Source organism: Ostrea edulis, chromosome 5 (assembly GCF_947568905.1).
Source record: "Ostrea edulis chromosome 5, xbOstEdul1.1, whole genome shotgun sequence".
Lineage (NCBI taxonomy): Eukaryota > Metazoa > Mollusca > Bivalvia > Ostreida > Ostreidae > Ostrea > Ostrea edulis.
Genome location: NC_079168.1, coordinates 84,809,679 through 84,827,661, shown reverse-complemented (window position 1 = coordinate 84,827,661; position 17,983 = coordinate 84,809,679). Strand labels below are relative to the sequence as shown.

General features: G+C 36.1%; 1 protein-coding gene across 14 annotated transcripts in view; it reads right to left on the bottom strand.

Annotated features, from left to right (window-relative positions):
• Positions 1–17,983, bottom strand: part of LOC125651600 (ras-specific guanine nucleotide-releasing factor 2-like) — a 160,199-nt gene that overhangs the window by 9,857 nt on the left and 132,359 nt on the right. For 11 of the 14 annotated variants that reach the window (XM_048880268.2, XM_048880266.2, XM_048880267.2 and 8 more), the window contains 10 exons: positions 16,268–16,443; positions 13,954–14,682; positions 11,063–11,204; positions 9,526–9,558; positions 6,790–6,962; positions 4,941–5,044; positions 4,722–4,814; positions 1,928–2,017; positions 910–1,007; positions 185–467 (listed from right to left, as the gene is read on the bottom strand). In XM_048880268.2, coding sequence (XP_048736225.1) covers positions 185–467; positions 910–1,007; positions 1,928–2,017; positions 4,722–4,814; positions 4,941–5,044; positions 6,790–6,962; positions 9,526–9,558; positions 11,063–11,204; positions 13,954–14,682; positions 16,268–16,443 — 1,921 coding nt within the window. The remainder of the gene's footprint in view (positions 1–184; positions 468–909; positions 1,008–1,927; positions 2,018–4,721; positions 4,815–4,940; positions 5,045–6,789; positions 6,963–9,525; positions 9,559–11,062; positions 11,205–13,953; positions 14,683–16,267; positions 16,444–17,983) is intronic. The other 3 variants (XM_056166545.1, XM_056166549.1, XM_056166553.1) reach the window with 1 other exon arrangement.

Sequence of the window (17,983 nt, the reverse complement as noted above, 5' to 3'; positions counted from 1 at the left end):
TTGTGAATGGAGCCATTTTAAATTAATTTCATATTCTCTTTGGACAATTTCTTGTGTTGAAAATCTATTTTAATTGCTTTTTTTTTAAAGCGTCATTTCTTGAAGAGGTTTATAAGATACATTCCCTCCTTCCATCTTTTAAAAGTCTTCATGATAAAATACCTTAGAAACGGGTACAACTTACAGATTTGGGAATTTTCTCCCACGTCTTTTTCATTCGATACACGGAACTGTTGACAAATGCAGCACAAATCTGGAGAACACCATTGTAGTTGTTCATGCATCGACAGATGTCAGCAATGGCCGCCCACTTCTCTATACATGCCACTCGCTCGTGAAGCACAGAGCGTTTCACTATTTCTGATACAACCATACGGCTGACCTCATTAAATCGTTTGCTGACCAACAAGACATGAGGAGCTTTGGTGGACTTTTCCCCTTTCATCCAGGCCTGGCCTAGTAACTCCCTGTCAAAATTACAAAGCAGATCTAAACTAGATATCACTGTAATGGCTCATAAAAGGCCCATGCTTTGTGGCATTCCTTACAGGAGACTCAAACTTTAAAATTAGTATTAACCATTTATGTAAAAAATTTCACTTCAATAGCTGCAGGGATAGCCAAAATACTTTTTGGAAATCTGTCAAATCTCTGAAATTTGTTCAAGGTCTATAACTCTTTCAAAAATCAGTCAAAAAAGCCCAAACTCAAACTTAATTTGTAACCCATTAATAAAGGTTCATGTCTTAATTTTCAATTCAAAAACATACCCTGAGCAACTCATTGCATGGAGTATATGATTATGTACTTCACAAGGATACATGAAAACTTTCTCATTTCATTAGAAGAAATTTAAATTACAAACTATATTCAAATTGAAATGATTTAGATCTTGCTGAATGTGCTTACTCGCTACGTATGCTGATGAAAATTTTGTGGTCAAGATAGGTCAGCTGCTCTGCAATGTCCATTGCTGACAAAGTATCAAAGTTTTCCTTTGTAGAAACCTGAAATGAACAAGGGATAAAGCAGTGAAATTGACATGAGCATTTTTCTGACCTAGAAATCTCCCATATATTGTGAAATTTCTTATGTGCACCATACCCGTTTTCTACAGTGAATAGAGACCTATACTAGATTTCTTTTTTATCTAAACAATATTTTATTCATAAATAAGAGAATAGGATTGGGCAGTAGGTACAGACTATTTTAGCCCTCTCCCTTAACTAGATCTGTCCTCATAGAACACCCGTTCCCCTCCCCACACCCCACCTCTGTGTGAATGGTTCCTATTGGGGGTAGCTGTGAAAAAATAAGTCATGAGCTTTAATATACACAGTATATCCCTTTAGTCACAAAGCAGAAATAAGCTAGCCCATGGGCCCCAAGGCTTTGTGACTTGTATTGCTCTTTGAAGCTTTGAATATGAATGCTTTTCTTTCTTCTTTTATTAATTTAGACAGGCATACTCAGGTAAATTAGGGAAAACCAATTCATTGTCTCAATAACAGATGAACAGACAAACAGACAGACATGGTGAAACCAAAACACACCAAAAAGTGGAGGGGGGGGGGGACTGGCAGAATGTACAGAAATATTGTGAAGAATGAAAGGCAGTATAAGTGGGTGGAAGATGGAGAGAGCAATTACACATGGTAAACACCCTTAGCCTGCTAGCCTGAGACCTACCTCTGGTGGTTATAACAGACAAAAGGACGGACGGAGAGACAGATAGATGGTGCTAGCCTGAGACCTCCCTCTGGTGGTTTTAACAGACAGAGGAACAGACGAATAGATAGCCTGAGACCTCCCTCTGGTGGTTTTAACAGACAGACAGATAGATAGATAATGCTAGCCTGAGACCTCCCTCTGGTGGTTATAACAGACAGAAGGATGGACAGACATAGAATGCTAGCTTTAGACCTACCTCTGGTGCTTGTAACAGTTTCTCCAGATCCACCTTGTGTTTCTGCTCTGCTGAGTCCTTTGCTATCGTTCTCAGCAGGGACAAAGCTACCTGTTTAAAAAGACAAAAACAAGTTCATTAAAGGATTCCTGCATTTAGTGTACATGTTGACCCTCCTATTTTTAAAAGACCCAGTTTAAACATGAAAACAGCATAAAAGCATACCCAAGGCAGGAAATATGTCAAATAACAATTTCACATTTATCCCAAAGTTATTGTTAATCAGGGTTCCAAATTCCTGCTAGCCCACTCGCATTGGCGACTAAACTTTGCTTGTGCATGGGCACCCAGTTCTCGTCGCCCACTTGGTGACCGTAATTGTCTGATCAACATTTTTCTTTCCGACCGATCCAAGTCGTATTATAATTGAAGTTCAATTTCCGGTTGAGGTTTTGCCACTTGGCGAGACATTCCTGGGGTATCAAACCTTCCAAAATGTATTTAAACCAGAAGTTGAACAACGCAAGGGTTACTTCAAACGAAAAGAAAACGTCTGCTTTACCAAAGTGGAAAGAAGGGGAGAATATGGCTCGATGACGGCGAAAAGGGGATGACGTGCTGTGTGTACAAAACATGACACGAAAGGTCCAATCATTGTGACAGTTTTCCCAAGTTATAAACTTGACAGCATCGTAAAGCTGAGAAATTTTGAAATCACATAAAAAGTCTGAAGAAACGTGTGTTAAAGTCAGACACTGCGAAGACCATAGAGTCCATGAACTCCAATATTTTTGCTAGGCTGACGAAATGAGAGAGGTATTTAAAAGAATTGCAGCGAAGGAAACAGAATTTAAATATTGATATTTTAATTTTTTAAATAAATTGCAATGTGACCTGATACTTCTTTTTTCTTGTAAAATAAACCCATGTTATTTAATTTCATGATATGTGTGGGCTACTAATGCCTCGTTCACACGAAGAATTTAATTTGCATTAAACGTAAGTTAATACGAATTAAATCTGAACCGCGTTCACACGGAGATTTTCATGCGCATTAGTTTACTTCGAATTAAAATTGACGTCGCGATTTAATGCGAATTAAATTTACTTCGCATAGCTCCGTGTGAACGCTAAGCAAAGCTAATTCGAATTAAATGTAGACGCATGCGTAATGGTCAATTTGGGTCACATGCATCATACCCATGGTCAGCTATATATATTAATGTTAGTTTTGTACGAAAAACTAAGCAAAATGATAATAATCACTAAAAACATGTACAAACAGCATGTCATTAGATAACGTCAGACGTAAATCTGTGCTCTGCATAGGCATACTGAGTAATACATGTGGAAGGAATTGTTTTTAAATACGACAACAATGTTTTAAAATAGTGATAATATGATTTTCTTTTTTACATTTTTTAAAACATATGCCGCTCATTGTTAATTTTTATACCATATGACGTCACATTAGACTTATAATACGTATTAGTAATTAAAAATTATGTCATAACAGTAGTCAGCGGAATGGTGAAAAAGACGTTCCAAAATTTTAAAATTGGGCCCATGAAGAAACAATAGATTGTCTAGATTGAATGCTGGTTGTCGGAGGAAATAACAAGTAATTTCTTGGGAACATATAAATAAACACGACAAAAAACTCCTTATGTGTAGATCAGAATTATGTATGTAGGCCTAAATTGTAAACATGTAGTATGCTACATGTAGGCCTATATAGTGTTTTGAACAAAGAATTCTGTATAGATCTACACAATATTCATTAAAATATCTATAAAAATAATTTTCAATAACATAGTCTATTCTTTAATTTCTTTCGCGCACCCCTTAATAGAGATGCATACGAATTTAATGCGCATTAGTTTACTTCGCATTAAATATTACCGCCGTGTGAACGCTATTTAATTCGAATTAATTTAATGCGCATTGTTTTACTTCGCATCAAATTTGATGCGAAGTAAAATTTAATGCGCATCCGTGTGAACGAGGCATAAAATTTCATGTGGGCTAACAGGATTTCTTATTCAGGGGGCCCACTTGGCCCCTAAGGTATTTAGTCGAAGTTGGAATCCTGTTAATGCCTGTTTAACAATAAAAGTTGAACTCTTGGCATTAACAACAGTAAAACAAGGTTATAGTGAAATCCTGGGGATGAACAATTTAATTCCTTATAAACATATTTCATTATATCCAATAAATTTATAAGATATATTAAAACTACAGGGTATAAAAATCACTTCGCTGTGAGTGTGAATTCATTATAAGTGTGTTCTCTGTAACCGTGTTTTACTGTAAGTGTAAATTCATTATAGGCATGTTTGCTGTAACCATGTTTTACTGTAAGTGTAAATTCATTATAGGCATGTTTGCTGTAACCATGTTTTACTCTAAGTGTAAATTCATTATAGGCATGTTTGCTGTAAAAAATGTTTTACTGTAAGTGTAAATTCATTATAGGCATATTTGCTGTAACCGTATTTTACTGTAAGTGTAAATTCATTATAAGTGTGTTTGCTGTTACCGTGTTTTACTGTAAATGTAAATTCATTATAAGTGTGTTTGCTGTAACCGTGTTTTACTGTAAATGTAAATTCATTATAAGTGTGTTTGCTGTAACCGTGTTTTACTGTAAGTGTAAATTCATTATAGGCATGTTTGCTGTAAAAAATGTTTTACTGTAAGTGTGATTTCATTGTAGGTGTGTTTGGTGTAACCGTGTTTCACTGTAAATGTAATTTCATTATAGGTGTATTCACTGTAACCATGTTTTACTTTAGTACTGACTGTTAGTATATACCTTGTGCTCTGCAGGGTTCAGCATTGTGTTACAGGCCATTTCCTGCAGCATGTCCACAACTGCCGCTTTTAGCTCCTTATCACACTCAAAATCCTGACAACAAGTGCATGTGAAAGAATCAACATCCATCAGAAAATACAAAAGGACTTGCATCTAAAACATTTATTTTCTACCACCACACCTTTACACTTTTCAGACTGCTGACAATATTTTCATTACCTGCTGATGTTTAGACACCCAATGTTTGATGATGTTAAGGACCCTCATTGTTGCAGCAGTGCTTATCACTGATTCCCGTTTCTTTCCCACTCGACTTGATTGTTCTGATGGTACAAAAAAACTATATAACAACCAAAAATTTTCCTAATATCCTCCATATAAAAACCAGCAATCAGCGCTACATATCTTTCTATTGAAATTAAATTCTAAGAGCTGCGTATTATTCTTTAAATATTTCATGAGGATATCTACATTGGTATCTTTCTAAGAAGAAACTAGGAAGAATTGTTTTAGCACACTAAAACTGACGTCTCTCCAATTTTTAGGGATCATCTTAAAAGTGGAAAATTAAGACTTATATGGTACATAACATTTCCCTATATGTATATATATGTGCTTCAAACAAGGAACAGTGTTGTGAACATATGATAGTAAATCAAACTTACCAACATAACATATATCAAAGGCCTATGTCAAAAGATAAAAAAGTTATGGTCCAAACAAAAGAAAATGCTCCAATAATTCTATTATTTGACCTTTACATAAAAGGTCAAGGTCAGAAAATATGGCACGTGACAAACTGTCTTATCATGGTATACATACATACAAAATATTAAAGGTCTATGTCAAAAGACAAAAAAAATTATGGTTCGGCCAACAAAAATGTCCAAAAAATTTCTATTATCTGACATTTACATAAAAGTTCAAGGTCAAAGGTCATCAAAAATGGCACACAACACAATTTTCTCATGGTATACCCACATACCAAATATCATAGGCCTATGTCAAAAGATAAACAAGAGGCCCATGGGCCACATTGCTCACCTGAATCACAATGGCTCATATTTAAATATTTTTCCTATATATTCGCATGTAAAACTTTGATCTCTATTGTGGTCCTATCCAACCCCCAGCGGCCATGATTTGAACAAACTTGAATTTGCACTGTGTCAGGAAGCTTTCATGTAGATCTCAGCTTTTCTGGCTCAGTGGTTCTTGAGAAGAATATTTTTAAATGACCCCACCCTATTTTTGCATTTTCATGATTATCTCCCCTTTGAAAGGGACATCGCCCTTCATTTGAACAAAATTGAAAGCAATTCACCCAAGAATGCTTTTGACCAAGTGTGGTTGAAATTGGCCCAGTGGTTCTGGAGAAGAGAAGTTGAAAATGTAAAAAGTTTACAGACGGACAACAGGCGATTAGAAAAGATCACTTGAGCTTTCAGCTCAGGTAAGCTAAAAAGTTATGGCCTGGACAAACTTTTTATGAGAAGTGGAAGAATTCACACTAAAACAATATGTCCCCTTCTGGGAAGGGAAGACATAACAACACACCAGAGAAATCTGATATGGAAAGTGGAGGAAATGGACAATGATATTTTGAAACTGAAAATTTTCAAATATCTCATTTAGTTCAAAAATGCAGTTTTAGCAGAAAGTAATTTTGGGGGTTGGGGGGTTTAAAAACTCCTGCTACTAGACCTGAATGCAAAAACTACAGATCAACAGTCGACACGTTAACCTACTGAGTTATCTAGCTACAGGCAATTGGATTCAAAAGGACTTTGCATGTATCTATCTTTTGATTCAAGTTTCAACAGGATGTCAGCCATAATGACAATGTATCATTTCTCCTTAATTGATAACATATTTTAACCAACTCCAAGAACATATCAAAATAATTTTTCCCCCTGTATGTTAATATTATTAGTAATGACAAAGTTAGAACACCTTTATTACATTGTCAATAGTTAAGTTAGAGTATCTTAGTAATTATAATTTCTACATATATACTTCTACCTGATGCTAAGTATTTTAATTATGTTTTCTATAAATATACTTCTACCTGATGTTAAGAAGCGAGGTGAAGATTGTGAATGTTTCTGCTGAGCCGTCTGCTGGCTGTTAGTCGCCACGGAGACCTGCTGCAGACGACCTTGTGCTGGTTGTTGGTCCTGGGAGTTGACTGATCCAGCTGTTGCTGCAGCAAAAGCAGCCACTGCTGCTGATGAACTGGACCTGGTAATTCATATTGGTAGTGTTAAAATCTGTCACAGAACTATAAAGACCTGGTAATTCATATTGGTAGTGTTAAAATCTGTCACAGAACTACAGACCTGGTAATTCATATTGGTAGTGTTAAAATCTGTCACAGAACTACAGACCTGGTAATTCATATTGGTAGTGTTAAAATCTGTCACAGAACTACAGACCTGGTAATTCATATTGGTAGTGTTAAAATCTGTCACAGAACTATAGACCTGGTAATTCATATTGGTAGTGTTAAAATCTGTCACAGATTTATAAAGACCTGGTAATTCATATTGGTAGTGTTAAAATCTGTCACAGAACTATAAAGACCTGGTAATTCATATTGGTAGTGTTAAAATCTGTCACAGAACTATAGACCTGGTAATTCATATTGGTAGTGTTAAAATCTGTCACAGAACTACAGACTTGGTAATTCATATTGGTAGTGTTAAAATCTGTCACAGAACTACAGACCTGGTAATTCATATTGGTAGTGTTAAAATCTGTCACAGAACTATAAAGACCTGGTAATTCATATTGGTAGTGTTAAAATCTGTCACAGAACTATAAAGACCTGGTAATTCATATTGGTAGTGTTAAAATCTGTCACGGAACTACAGACCTGATAATTCATATTGGTAGTGTATATTTGTAATATCAAAATCTGATAGAGAATTAAAGAACTGGTAATGACAATATTTTATATCTGTATAATGTTTTTAAAAAGTTTCTCTACTTAAATTGATGTTCAGAAATGCTATATGTTTAGCAAATTCAGTCCAGCATCCTAGGAGGAAGGCATTTTGAGATTTAATTTACAATTTATAATTCCCTTCCCAAAAATTTCGTTACATTATTGGTTTCATTATGTTCAATAGATAAAGTTGAAAATACACAAGAGGCCCACAGGCCTCATCAGTCACCTGAGTATTAGTTAAAAATATCACTACAGTGCCAAGGGCTATGAAATCTAGAAAAAAAATTCCTGCTCTGCATATCTAAGCTTATAAATTCTAATATTCAGCAACTATAAAACAAGACGTGTTCTTAAAACACAAATGCCCCCAAAAGTACCATACTGATGAAAGATGTTACATCAATACCATATGACTATTTTGGACCCACAATAAAGTCAAAACCCTAGGGTTGTAAAATTCACAGTATATATGGTACATGGATATCCTTTTCCACTTTTCCTAAATATGTGTTTAGTTTTTATACACTGTCAGCAAAATTAGAGAAAGTATTTCAAATGAGAAAGACAATAATCATTACAATAATTTTTGCCCCACCCTGGAACCAAAACCCTACCCCTGGACTCATGAAATTTACAATATTGGTAAAGGACTCCCTGCTGCTTCTAAATGTCCATTTAATTTCAATTCAGCATCAATTATAGCATTATAGAAGATATTAAATGTATTTAAATGTTTTACACTTTAAAACATTATAAACCATTTTTTGACTCCACATTGCAGTCAGAACCTCTACCCTGGGGATCATGCAATTTACAATTTTGGTAGAGGCCTCCCTGCTCTATATGACTATGCATTTAGCTTTTCTCAGTTGCAGTTGTAGAGAAGATTTTTGAAAATTGGTCCATTTTTGCCCCACTCCTAAGCCCCCGGGGTGCAGGATAGTCCTGAAATTTACAATTATTTCCCCCATGTCCCAAAGATGCTTCGACATATCATATTTGAAAGGAAATGGAATGGTAATTATCAAGAAGTTAAAATGTTCAATTGTTAAATGACGACGACGGACACAGACCAATTGTAATAGGTCACCTGAGTGACTCATGTGATCTAAGAACATATAATGCATAACGTGGTATAGTTGCAGATCTGTAGCTCTTTGGGAAAATATTGGGATAGACCAGAGAGCTACAGGTCTGCAGCTACACATGATGACAGTCAAAACATGGATAACAATAGGTCAAACGTATATTACTCAGGCACCGCAATAACACATCATGATTGTGGAATTGTGCAACTAACCATTCATCAAATGGCGACATGAATTAATATTTAAAATGCACACAGAAAAATATGCGTTAAAACAAAAGTTTGGTGCTCAGTTTTTCAGTGTTATTTCAAATCAATGACTTTGAAGATTGAGAAACAATATCTATTTGTATGGCATAAAATATAGCTGTGTATTAACTATTAACTTTTAATCAGAAACAGTGATGGTACACAAGAATTTAATCAGCATATCGAAAGCAATGTTACAAAAGCTCACAAACGAAAGTACACAACATAGACCTGCAGAATCTACAACAAATGGTGAACAGCAGTTAGTGCAGACAGAAGTTTAAGCTGATTGTCTAACATTAGTACGTATAACATGTCCTACATGATTAATAGTAACATCTATCACACATAAATGACTATCATCATTAGTTTTACTATACATGTTAGTTTTCTTAGACAATTAGCAAAGTACAGAGGGTGCCCGATTGAATGACTATTATTCTGTGACTAGCATACTAATCATCTGACTATATATGTAATTGTTGTTCTGGCAACCTACATTTGTCCCTCATACCTACCAAAACATTGGACTAAAACTGGTCCAGGTAGCTCTGTAAAAGTATCATGACTATAGTACATACTACGCTGCTAATATCTGACACAGCGTACCATACCGACAACCATGGGTTGTATACACACAAAGTTGTTAACATAGGCATAAATATGTACTAATCATATACATGCAGCAACTGTCAACATTTGCAGCTTTTAACTGAATTTTCTTGTGACCATTAGAAGGACACAAATAAGGTTTTATATAACATTTCTTTCAAACCTTCCCGAGTCATAATCTATATTTTGTTCTTTCCCCCTTTTGAATCGTCTGTCAAGCAAATTAAGGGTTCTCAAGATATTGAACAGACAGTATATTCCTATGTCCAGTTTGACCCTTGACCATGAAATTAATAGGGGTCATCTACTCCTTAGGATGTACCAGTGTACCAAGTTTGATGTCTGTCAAGCAAAGGGTTCTCAAGATATTGAGCAGACAGTATCTTTCTATGTCAAGAGTGAATTGACCCTTGAACTTTGACCTTGACCTGAAATCAATAGGAGTCCTTTTGTACTCATAACCAACCCACATATGAAATATCCTTACAATAAAGTGAATGGTTCAATGAAGATATTGAGCAGTCTACCAACCAACATACTGACAAAAGCAATTACTGTAGATCCCTAAACATACACGATGAATTTATTATCGCGTAATTTCTCGAGAGACATCACTCGCAAAATAAAAATACTCGCTTTTAATTTTCTGTTGCTAAAATACATGTAAGAAAATTTGATAAATGTTTATGCAATTTAACGTTTACAAGTCATTTCACCATATTATGTACTCGCATAACTTCTTTGAAGGGGAGGGGGGGGGGCAGAAAAAAATACTTTTGTGGTACATGTATCTTGCAATACAATGGTAGTAGCCATGGATGAGTTTTGTCAATTTATTTCACTGGTAAATAGTTGAAGCACAAAAAAATGGACAAATGCAACATCTGGACTGTAAATTGATTCAGAAAGAAACATCCAAAGAGCAAGTTTGATTCCTATTTCGCTTGTTATACAGCTAAAACAGATCCAGCCATTGATCACTGTCTTTTGTCTACAGATATACAAACCAACAGACAGACATGGTGATTCCAATTTATACATCACACCACCAAAATACAAAATATATATAATTGATTCAAATACATTATTAAAATATTTGATGTGTTATCTAAAGTTTTTTTCCTCAGAAGTCATCAATAATTAATGCAATATGATAAAGGAGAAATGGCAACACACGAATAAAAATACAAATAATATCCATGTTTAAACAAGGCCCATTGCTTGGTTGCTGTGTACAGTAAGCTACATAGAAAGAACATTGCTTGAGAGTATTCCATCAAATGAAACAATAACAATTGTTAGATGTATAGCAACACTGCACTGAATTTCACAGCTTTATTATATTGATAGAAGATTGTAGAAAAAAAGAGTTTCTATTGTGCACACACTAATAGTACTGTCATTAGCAGAATGGAATACGCTTAAACACTGATTATCAATTACCTTCTCTTTGATTTGCGATGAGAACTGACCACAACGCCCGCCTTTGCTGAGGGTGGGGATCCCTCTATTTGGGACACCAGGCTACTGCTTCGGGTGTTTGTGATGAGCGATTCGGCCTCCAGGCTTCCGCGAGTTCCAAGGACTGAAATTTAACATTACAACTTTTTGTTTCTACATTCAAACATCACTCGTGAATCCTAATATCTCAGTAAAATAGGAATTCCAAGGAAATTTTCAGCTGACAAATCCTAACCAATACACCTTGGTTACATGATAGCAGTACAGAGTGTTCCCATTAGGTGCATGGGGAGCTGGAATATAGGGCTCTAAATAATTGATGTCCCATTGGTCTGGGGCCAGTAAAATATGGTTTGGGCTATAATGCTTTGTGAAGAGAATGTGCCCTTAGGGCTAGTTAATTTAAATACTTATAAAATTCCTTAACAATCAGGCTTGTATAAATTAGAAGTCCAGGTTTTTCTTGTGTGCAAAATAATATCTTGATTTCACTTTTGTTAAGTTGTACTATGAAGTAACACAATGTATATAAATTCATGAATGTTTCTATGAATGAGTTGTTTTAAGTAGAGTATATAGATATACAAACAAACAATCCTCGGATGATTCCTCTACAGGTCACACAAAGGTATGAGCCACATGAAGAGTTCTGAGTGAGCATAATTATATTTAAAAATGTGCATCTTCAGCTGTTCCTTAGAATGAGCCGTCTAATTTGTGATGCTTTTGTAATCCTGTGACACTACACTTTCACAAATGACAAAAATGAAGGTGATGCTGACTTATTTTCTAAAGTTTAATGGACATGATTTGAGTTGAAAATTTTCCTATTTTATTTTTCCATTTTTTAGGTTTAGAATACTTATTTCTAGTGGTCAACCAAAATTTGAATATCAGTTTTTGATCAGTTACACATGAAGTACAGCACTCACAATGCTCATGCCATGTATTTGTTTACATATAGATTGAATATCAGCTGTGGAGTTACAAATGAGATACAGCATTCACAATTTTTTGTTATGTAAACAAGGCTTATATAGACATGCCATGTTTTTGTTTACATACAGATTGAAATAGAAAATAGCATGTTTAAAACAAAATGAGATGTGCTAAACACTAGAAACTGTTAAACAAAATAAGATGTACTAAACACTAGGAACTCTTTAATTGTGTTCAGAATTAACTTGTAAATTTAAAAAATGTGCTTTAAATGAAACTTTGACTAGTATATATACAAGACTCTAAAGTGTGATGGTCGCTCCAAAGTGCGATGGTCACACAAAATGTGATGGTCACTCCAAAGTGTGATGGTCACGCAAAGTGTGATGGTTGCTCCAAAGTGCAATGGTCACGCCAAAATGCAATGGTTTAATTTGTTAATGTTAACCGACGCCAAACTGCGATGGTCACACCAAAGTCCAATGGTGCGGGGTTCAGTAACATCACGTCATTGTGACATCAATCTTAACGTCTTTCAAAATGAAACCGACGACATGCAACGTCAGTTTGCCCCAACGAGGGTTCTTTCTGATGCAGTGCTGACACCAATGTCTTCGGGATGTATTGGAGGAAGGTACGGGTGATTAAGATTGACATGAACAACAGCAACGAAAAGGCTTACAGTGTTGAGGATTGTGAGAACGGCAAAATACATTTGTTGTAACTATATCTACGTCGCCTAAACATTCTTTGATTCATGATCATTTATTACTTGTGACGTACACGTAATAAAATCCTGGGAGTATGCTATAATGCAAAACATTCTATATGATTTCGTGTTGGAAAGTTTTGTGTTTAATAATACAACAACTAAATGGTATTGAAATAAGTGCTTATCCTTACTGCATGGATTTTGCACTGATATTTTGGTGAAACAACACACAGTTGGTATGGCCTGTACCAAAACACTGTCGTTCACAAACCAATGGACTTTGGCGTATCACCCCATCGCACTTTGGCAAATTAGTATGTACCATCGGACTTTTGTTGTGTTGACACCATCGCATTATGGCGCATTCGTCTCACACCATCGCACTTTGGCGTGTCACACCATCGGGGTTTGGCACAGACCATCGCACTTTGGCGTGACCATCGCATTTTGGAGTCCTACATATTTAACCTATGTAAACAAAAACATGGCATGAGCCTTGTTTACATAACAAAGAATTGTGAACTCTGCATCTCTCTTGTACCTCGAAAACTGACATTCAAATTTTGCTGACCATTAGAAATACCTTATTTAAGTATTCTAAATTAACATTAAAAATGGAAACACAAAATTTGACCATTTTCAGCTCAAATCGTGTCCATGCCCCTTTAAGTGAAAAACATGGATAAGAATAGTAAGATTAGGACATTTTTTAAACCGGTTGTTGATGCTAGTTTAAATAAACAAAGTATTAGGCCTATCATGAAAATGTTTCATTATTATTAAATATGGAATTTGGGCCAGTTGTTTTTATATCCACTGATCCAAAGGGACAGTAAAAGTTATCAATTAACCAGTATAAATTTAAGTTGATAGCCCAAGTGACCAGTGAATAAAAATAATTATTTCTAGCCCTGGAACAGTAAACTCGTCTAATCCAGACATGCTTGATATATGGGTAAATCATCGCATTACAAAGTGTCCAGAATACAAAATATTCTTAGTAACAGATTCAAGTTTGGGGACAAAATATGTATTCTACAAATCTTTGACACAATATTCACTTTTGACAAGATTTACTGTAGTATTTCAATTTTTCAAATATTTGAGAAAGAATTTCACAATAGTTAACATTTTTATCTCAGAATCTTTTTTAAATGTATTTTATCTAGTTCCTATTTGCTTGTTAATTTCAATAATAAATGTTAACATGGAATTTACTTACATGGTTGCTTGATTTTGTGTGGCGTCATGATATTTGGTGAGGACATACTGGGACTCATGGGAGACGGCATCCTTCGCGGATGCTTGGGGCTGAGACTCGGAGATCGAGGGGTGTGTCTCAGTAATGGAGACATCCGACCATGGAGTGGAGAGGAAGGAAGGTTAAAGGTTGGAGAGGTTGGCCCACTCCTGGATGATGGAGAAGGAATGCGGATTGGTTTGGATGAGATACTTTTGGGTGAAGTCGGAGAAACAATCTGAGACAAAGACTCCAGCAAGGATTCTCCAGAGAAGCCGATCTTGATGCTTGGTCGGGGGCTCGGTGTTCTCACGCCATTGGTCTGACTTGATTGGTCATTCACCACCACCCTGGGACTAATCCTTGGAGAGGGTTTGGGACTTGTCCTTGGAGTCAGAGTATCCGAGCTGGTTGTGGATTTCAGGGTGTAGGAGCTACTAGAAGAGACAGAGGTTGCGGCAATAGGAGTTTCCGGCTTGTACAGCTCATCAAAATTGTCTGCTGAGGATTCCCCATGCAGCGAGTCTGGTAAAATGATTCCTTGGATATCATGTTCAGACAAGTTTTCCGATATGGCCAATGGAGCCAAGGTCGTGACCCCTGGTATTCCTAATGGAGTCAAGGTCGTGACCCCTGGGAGAACAAGACCAGATGTATCGGGGCCATCATCACTTTCACCTGTGTCTCCGGAAGATTCCTCCTCTGATTCAGCTAAATAACAAAACCATATTTTACACTTCATTCATACTTGTATTACAATGATTAAAGGAAATAAAGAACCACATGAGACGGATTCACTTCCAGTTGATAAATAGGTAACAAGAGACCCAAGGGCTACATCGCTCACCTGAGTTACCTTGGCCAATATCTGAAGACTTTCCATATATATTTGTATCTAAAACCTTAGTCCGTATTGTGGCCCCAACCTACCCCTGGAGGCCAAGATTTTTACAAACTTGAATCTGCACTATGTCAGGAAGCTTTCATGTAAATCTCAGCTCCTCTAGCCCATTGGTTCTTGAGAGGATGATTTTTAAAGGTTTTTTCTATTTATTCAATTTCCCATGTAAAATTTTGATCCCCTATTGTGGCCCCAAACTACCCCGGGGGCCATGATTTGAACAAACTTGAATCTGCGCTATGTAAGGAAGCTTTCATGTAAATCTCAGCTCTTCTGGCTCATTGGTTCTTGAGAAGATGATTTTTAAAGATTTTCCCTATATATTTCCATGTAAAACTGAGATCCCCTATTGTGGCCCCAATCCACCCCTGGGGACCATGATTTGAACAAACTTGAATCTGCACTATGCCAGGAAGCTTTCATGTAAATCTCAGCTCCTCTGGTCCATTGGTTCTTGAGAAGATTTCTAAAGATTTTCCCTATATATGTCTATGTAAAACTTTGATCCCCTATTGTGGCCCCAATCTACTCCCGGGGGCCATGATGTGAACAAACTTGAATCTGCACTATGTCAGGAAGTTTTCATGTAAATTTCAGCTCTTCTGGCTCATTGGCTCTTGAGAAGAAGATTTTTAAAGATTTTCCCTATATATTTCTATGTAAAACTTTGATCCCCTATTGTGGCCCCAATCCACCCCCGGGGACCATGATTTGAACAAACTTGAATCTGCACTATGCCAGGAAGCTTTCATGTAAATCTCAGCTCCTCTGGCCCATTGGTTCTTGAGAAGATTTCTAAAGATTTTCCCTATATATGTCTATGTAAAACTTTGATCCCCTATTGTGGCCCCAATCTACCCCCGGGGGCCATGATTTGAACAAACTTGAATCTGCACTATGTCAGAAAGCTTTCATGAAAATTTCAGCTCTTCTGGCTCAGTGGTTCTTGAGAAGAAGATTTTTAAATGACCCCCACTCTATTTTTGCATTTTTGTGATTATTTCCCCTTTGAAGGGGGCATGGCCCTTCATTGAACGAACTTGAAAGCCCTTTACCCAAGGATGCTTTTGGGCAAGTTTGGTTATAATTGGCCCAGTGGTTCTTGAGAAGAAGATGAAAATGTGAAAAGTTTACAACGACGCCAACACCGACAGTAAACGGAAAAATTTTGATCGGCTCAGGTGAGCTAAAAATTTAGTTGGGCACTAAAAATTTTGTTGGTTACAAATAATTATATACAAAAAAGCAAATCCTAAAAGAAATTTTTCAAGAAATTGCAAAAATTAACTTTATGCATAAAAGTTTATATTATTGCACTGCAATGTCCTTGAACTTTGCCTTGTTGAGAGAATCAAGATGTGAAGTTGTTCTAACATGCACTAAGCCTCCACTAACCAAATGATTCCTGTGTTAACTTGGGAAGCCTGCTTTCATATATTGTCATACAACCAGTGCTGATCCTTCTGTTTTCAGGACTTGGTTTCACTAAGTGACTGATGTTCTTTGGCAATTCACCAGAAATGTCTTGTGGTGGACTGCCTTCTCCATACAAATTGGTTTCTGATTGTGACCTTCAAAAAGCAAATAAAAGTTATCAAAAACATCAGATAATTATGTCATGGCTTAGGTAAAAGTAAGGATTACTTATTAGAAATATGAATAAAATCAATATCAGTATCGCATGTCTCAAATTTCATTCGCTCATTCAACAATTTCCATTATCAGGTAACACAGCGCAATGTAGTTTTGCAGATTCAAGGTAGCCTTGACCTCAGAAAACCATGTATAAAAATAACTCCAAACACCAGTTGTCAGAAGACAACATAGCTCATTGGGAAGCATAACTCTACCTACCCTTATATATTTATCTTGGTTTAAAAGATGTAGCCAAGGTTAAGTTTTTGAAAAGTAGATCAAAGTCAAGGTCATATGGTCAAAAGTCTTAGTGCCAAATGAAAGTCCTGGTTATGAGGAATTTATATGTGAAATATCAAAGCTCCATCCTTCTGGGCTCAAAAGATACAGCCAAGGTTATAGTTTTTCCCTTAAGTGTGACAATGACGCCGCCAACACCACAGTCATAACAATAGCTCTCCAGATATTCGTCCCGGCGAGCTAAAATGTACTAAATATAGGACCAATACCCATCTGGGACAAATGGAAATGGAGTTCCACACTCTTATTTATGACTAATAACCTTTGGTCTAACTCTACGTCTGCAAATTTGTCTAAAAATTTTCTGTAAATCTTATATTACAAATCTTTGTTTTTTAATCCCCCCCCCCCCACTTTTGCTATTACATGTACCTATATATAAGCTACCTTCATGATCATCAAACATTCATTGGTGATGGACAAACTTTGACTTAAAACTCTAAGCTTTGATCTACAATCCCAGCATTCCAAGATACAACTCACACAAAATTTTAAAATAAAAAATTCTGCAGTCATAAAATAGCCACCATCATATGGTGAACTTTAGAAAATTCAGTCTGAAAATCACAGATACACATGTTCATATGACCCATCCTTGAATATCTTCTTCATCCTAAAATTGTCTGTGTACAGATGGACAGACATGGGTCCTAGGTACAGTAAAACACAGTTACAGTGAGCATTCTTATAATGAATTCATCCAAAACAGTGAAGTGTTTTTTACTGTACCTTTCCCTACAACTGCGACTGGTCATGTAAACAAATATAACAATGACAGAACAACACTATCACTTATTAGGTTTGTTACTGACTACCTTCAGAAATGTGTCAGGTTGTTCAAGTCCGTAGAAGGCTTTGCAACCCGAAACATTTCTGTAGACAATCAATGACAAACCTATTTTAAAAGTGTCTTATTTTGCTGAGGACCAATATGTTTAATATGAAAACATGTATGAGAAAGATAAACAACTTTTAAAAAAGACATTCTGGATGCCATGTTACCATCTATAATTTGCTACTCGCTGTTTAAAGAAATTTAAACGGCAATCATGTGACACATTCTATCTAATGACAAAACATCATTCTAGTCAGAGGTAAAACACGACTGACATGATACCACACCTAGACAGTGAGAACAGTATATACTGACATGATACAGCACCAACACAGTGAGAA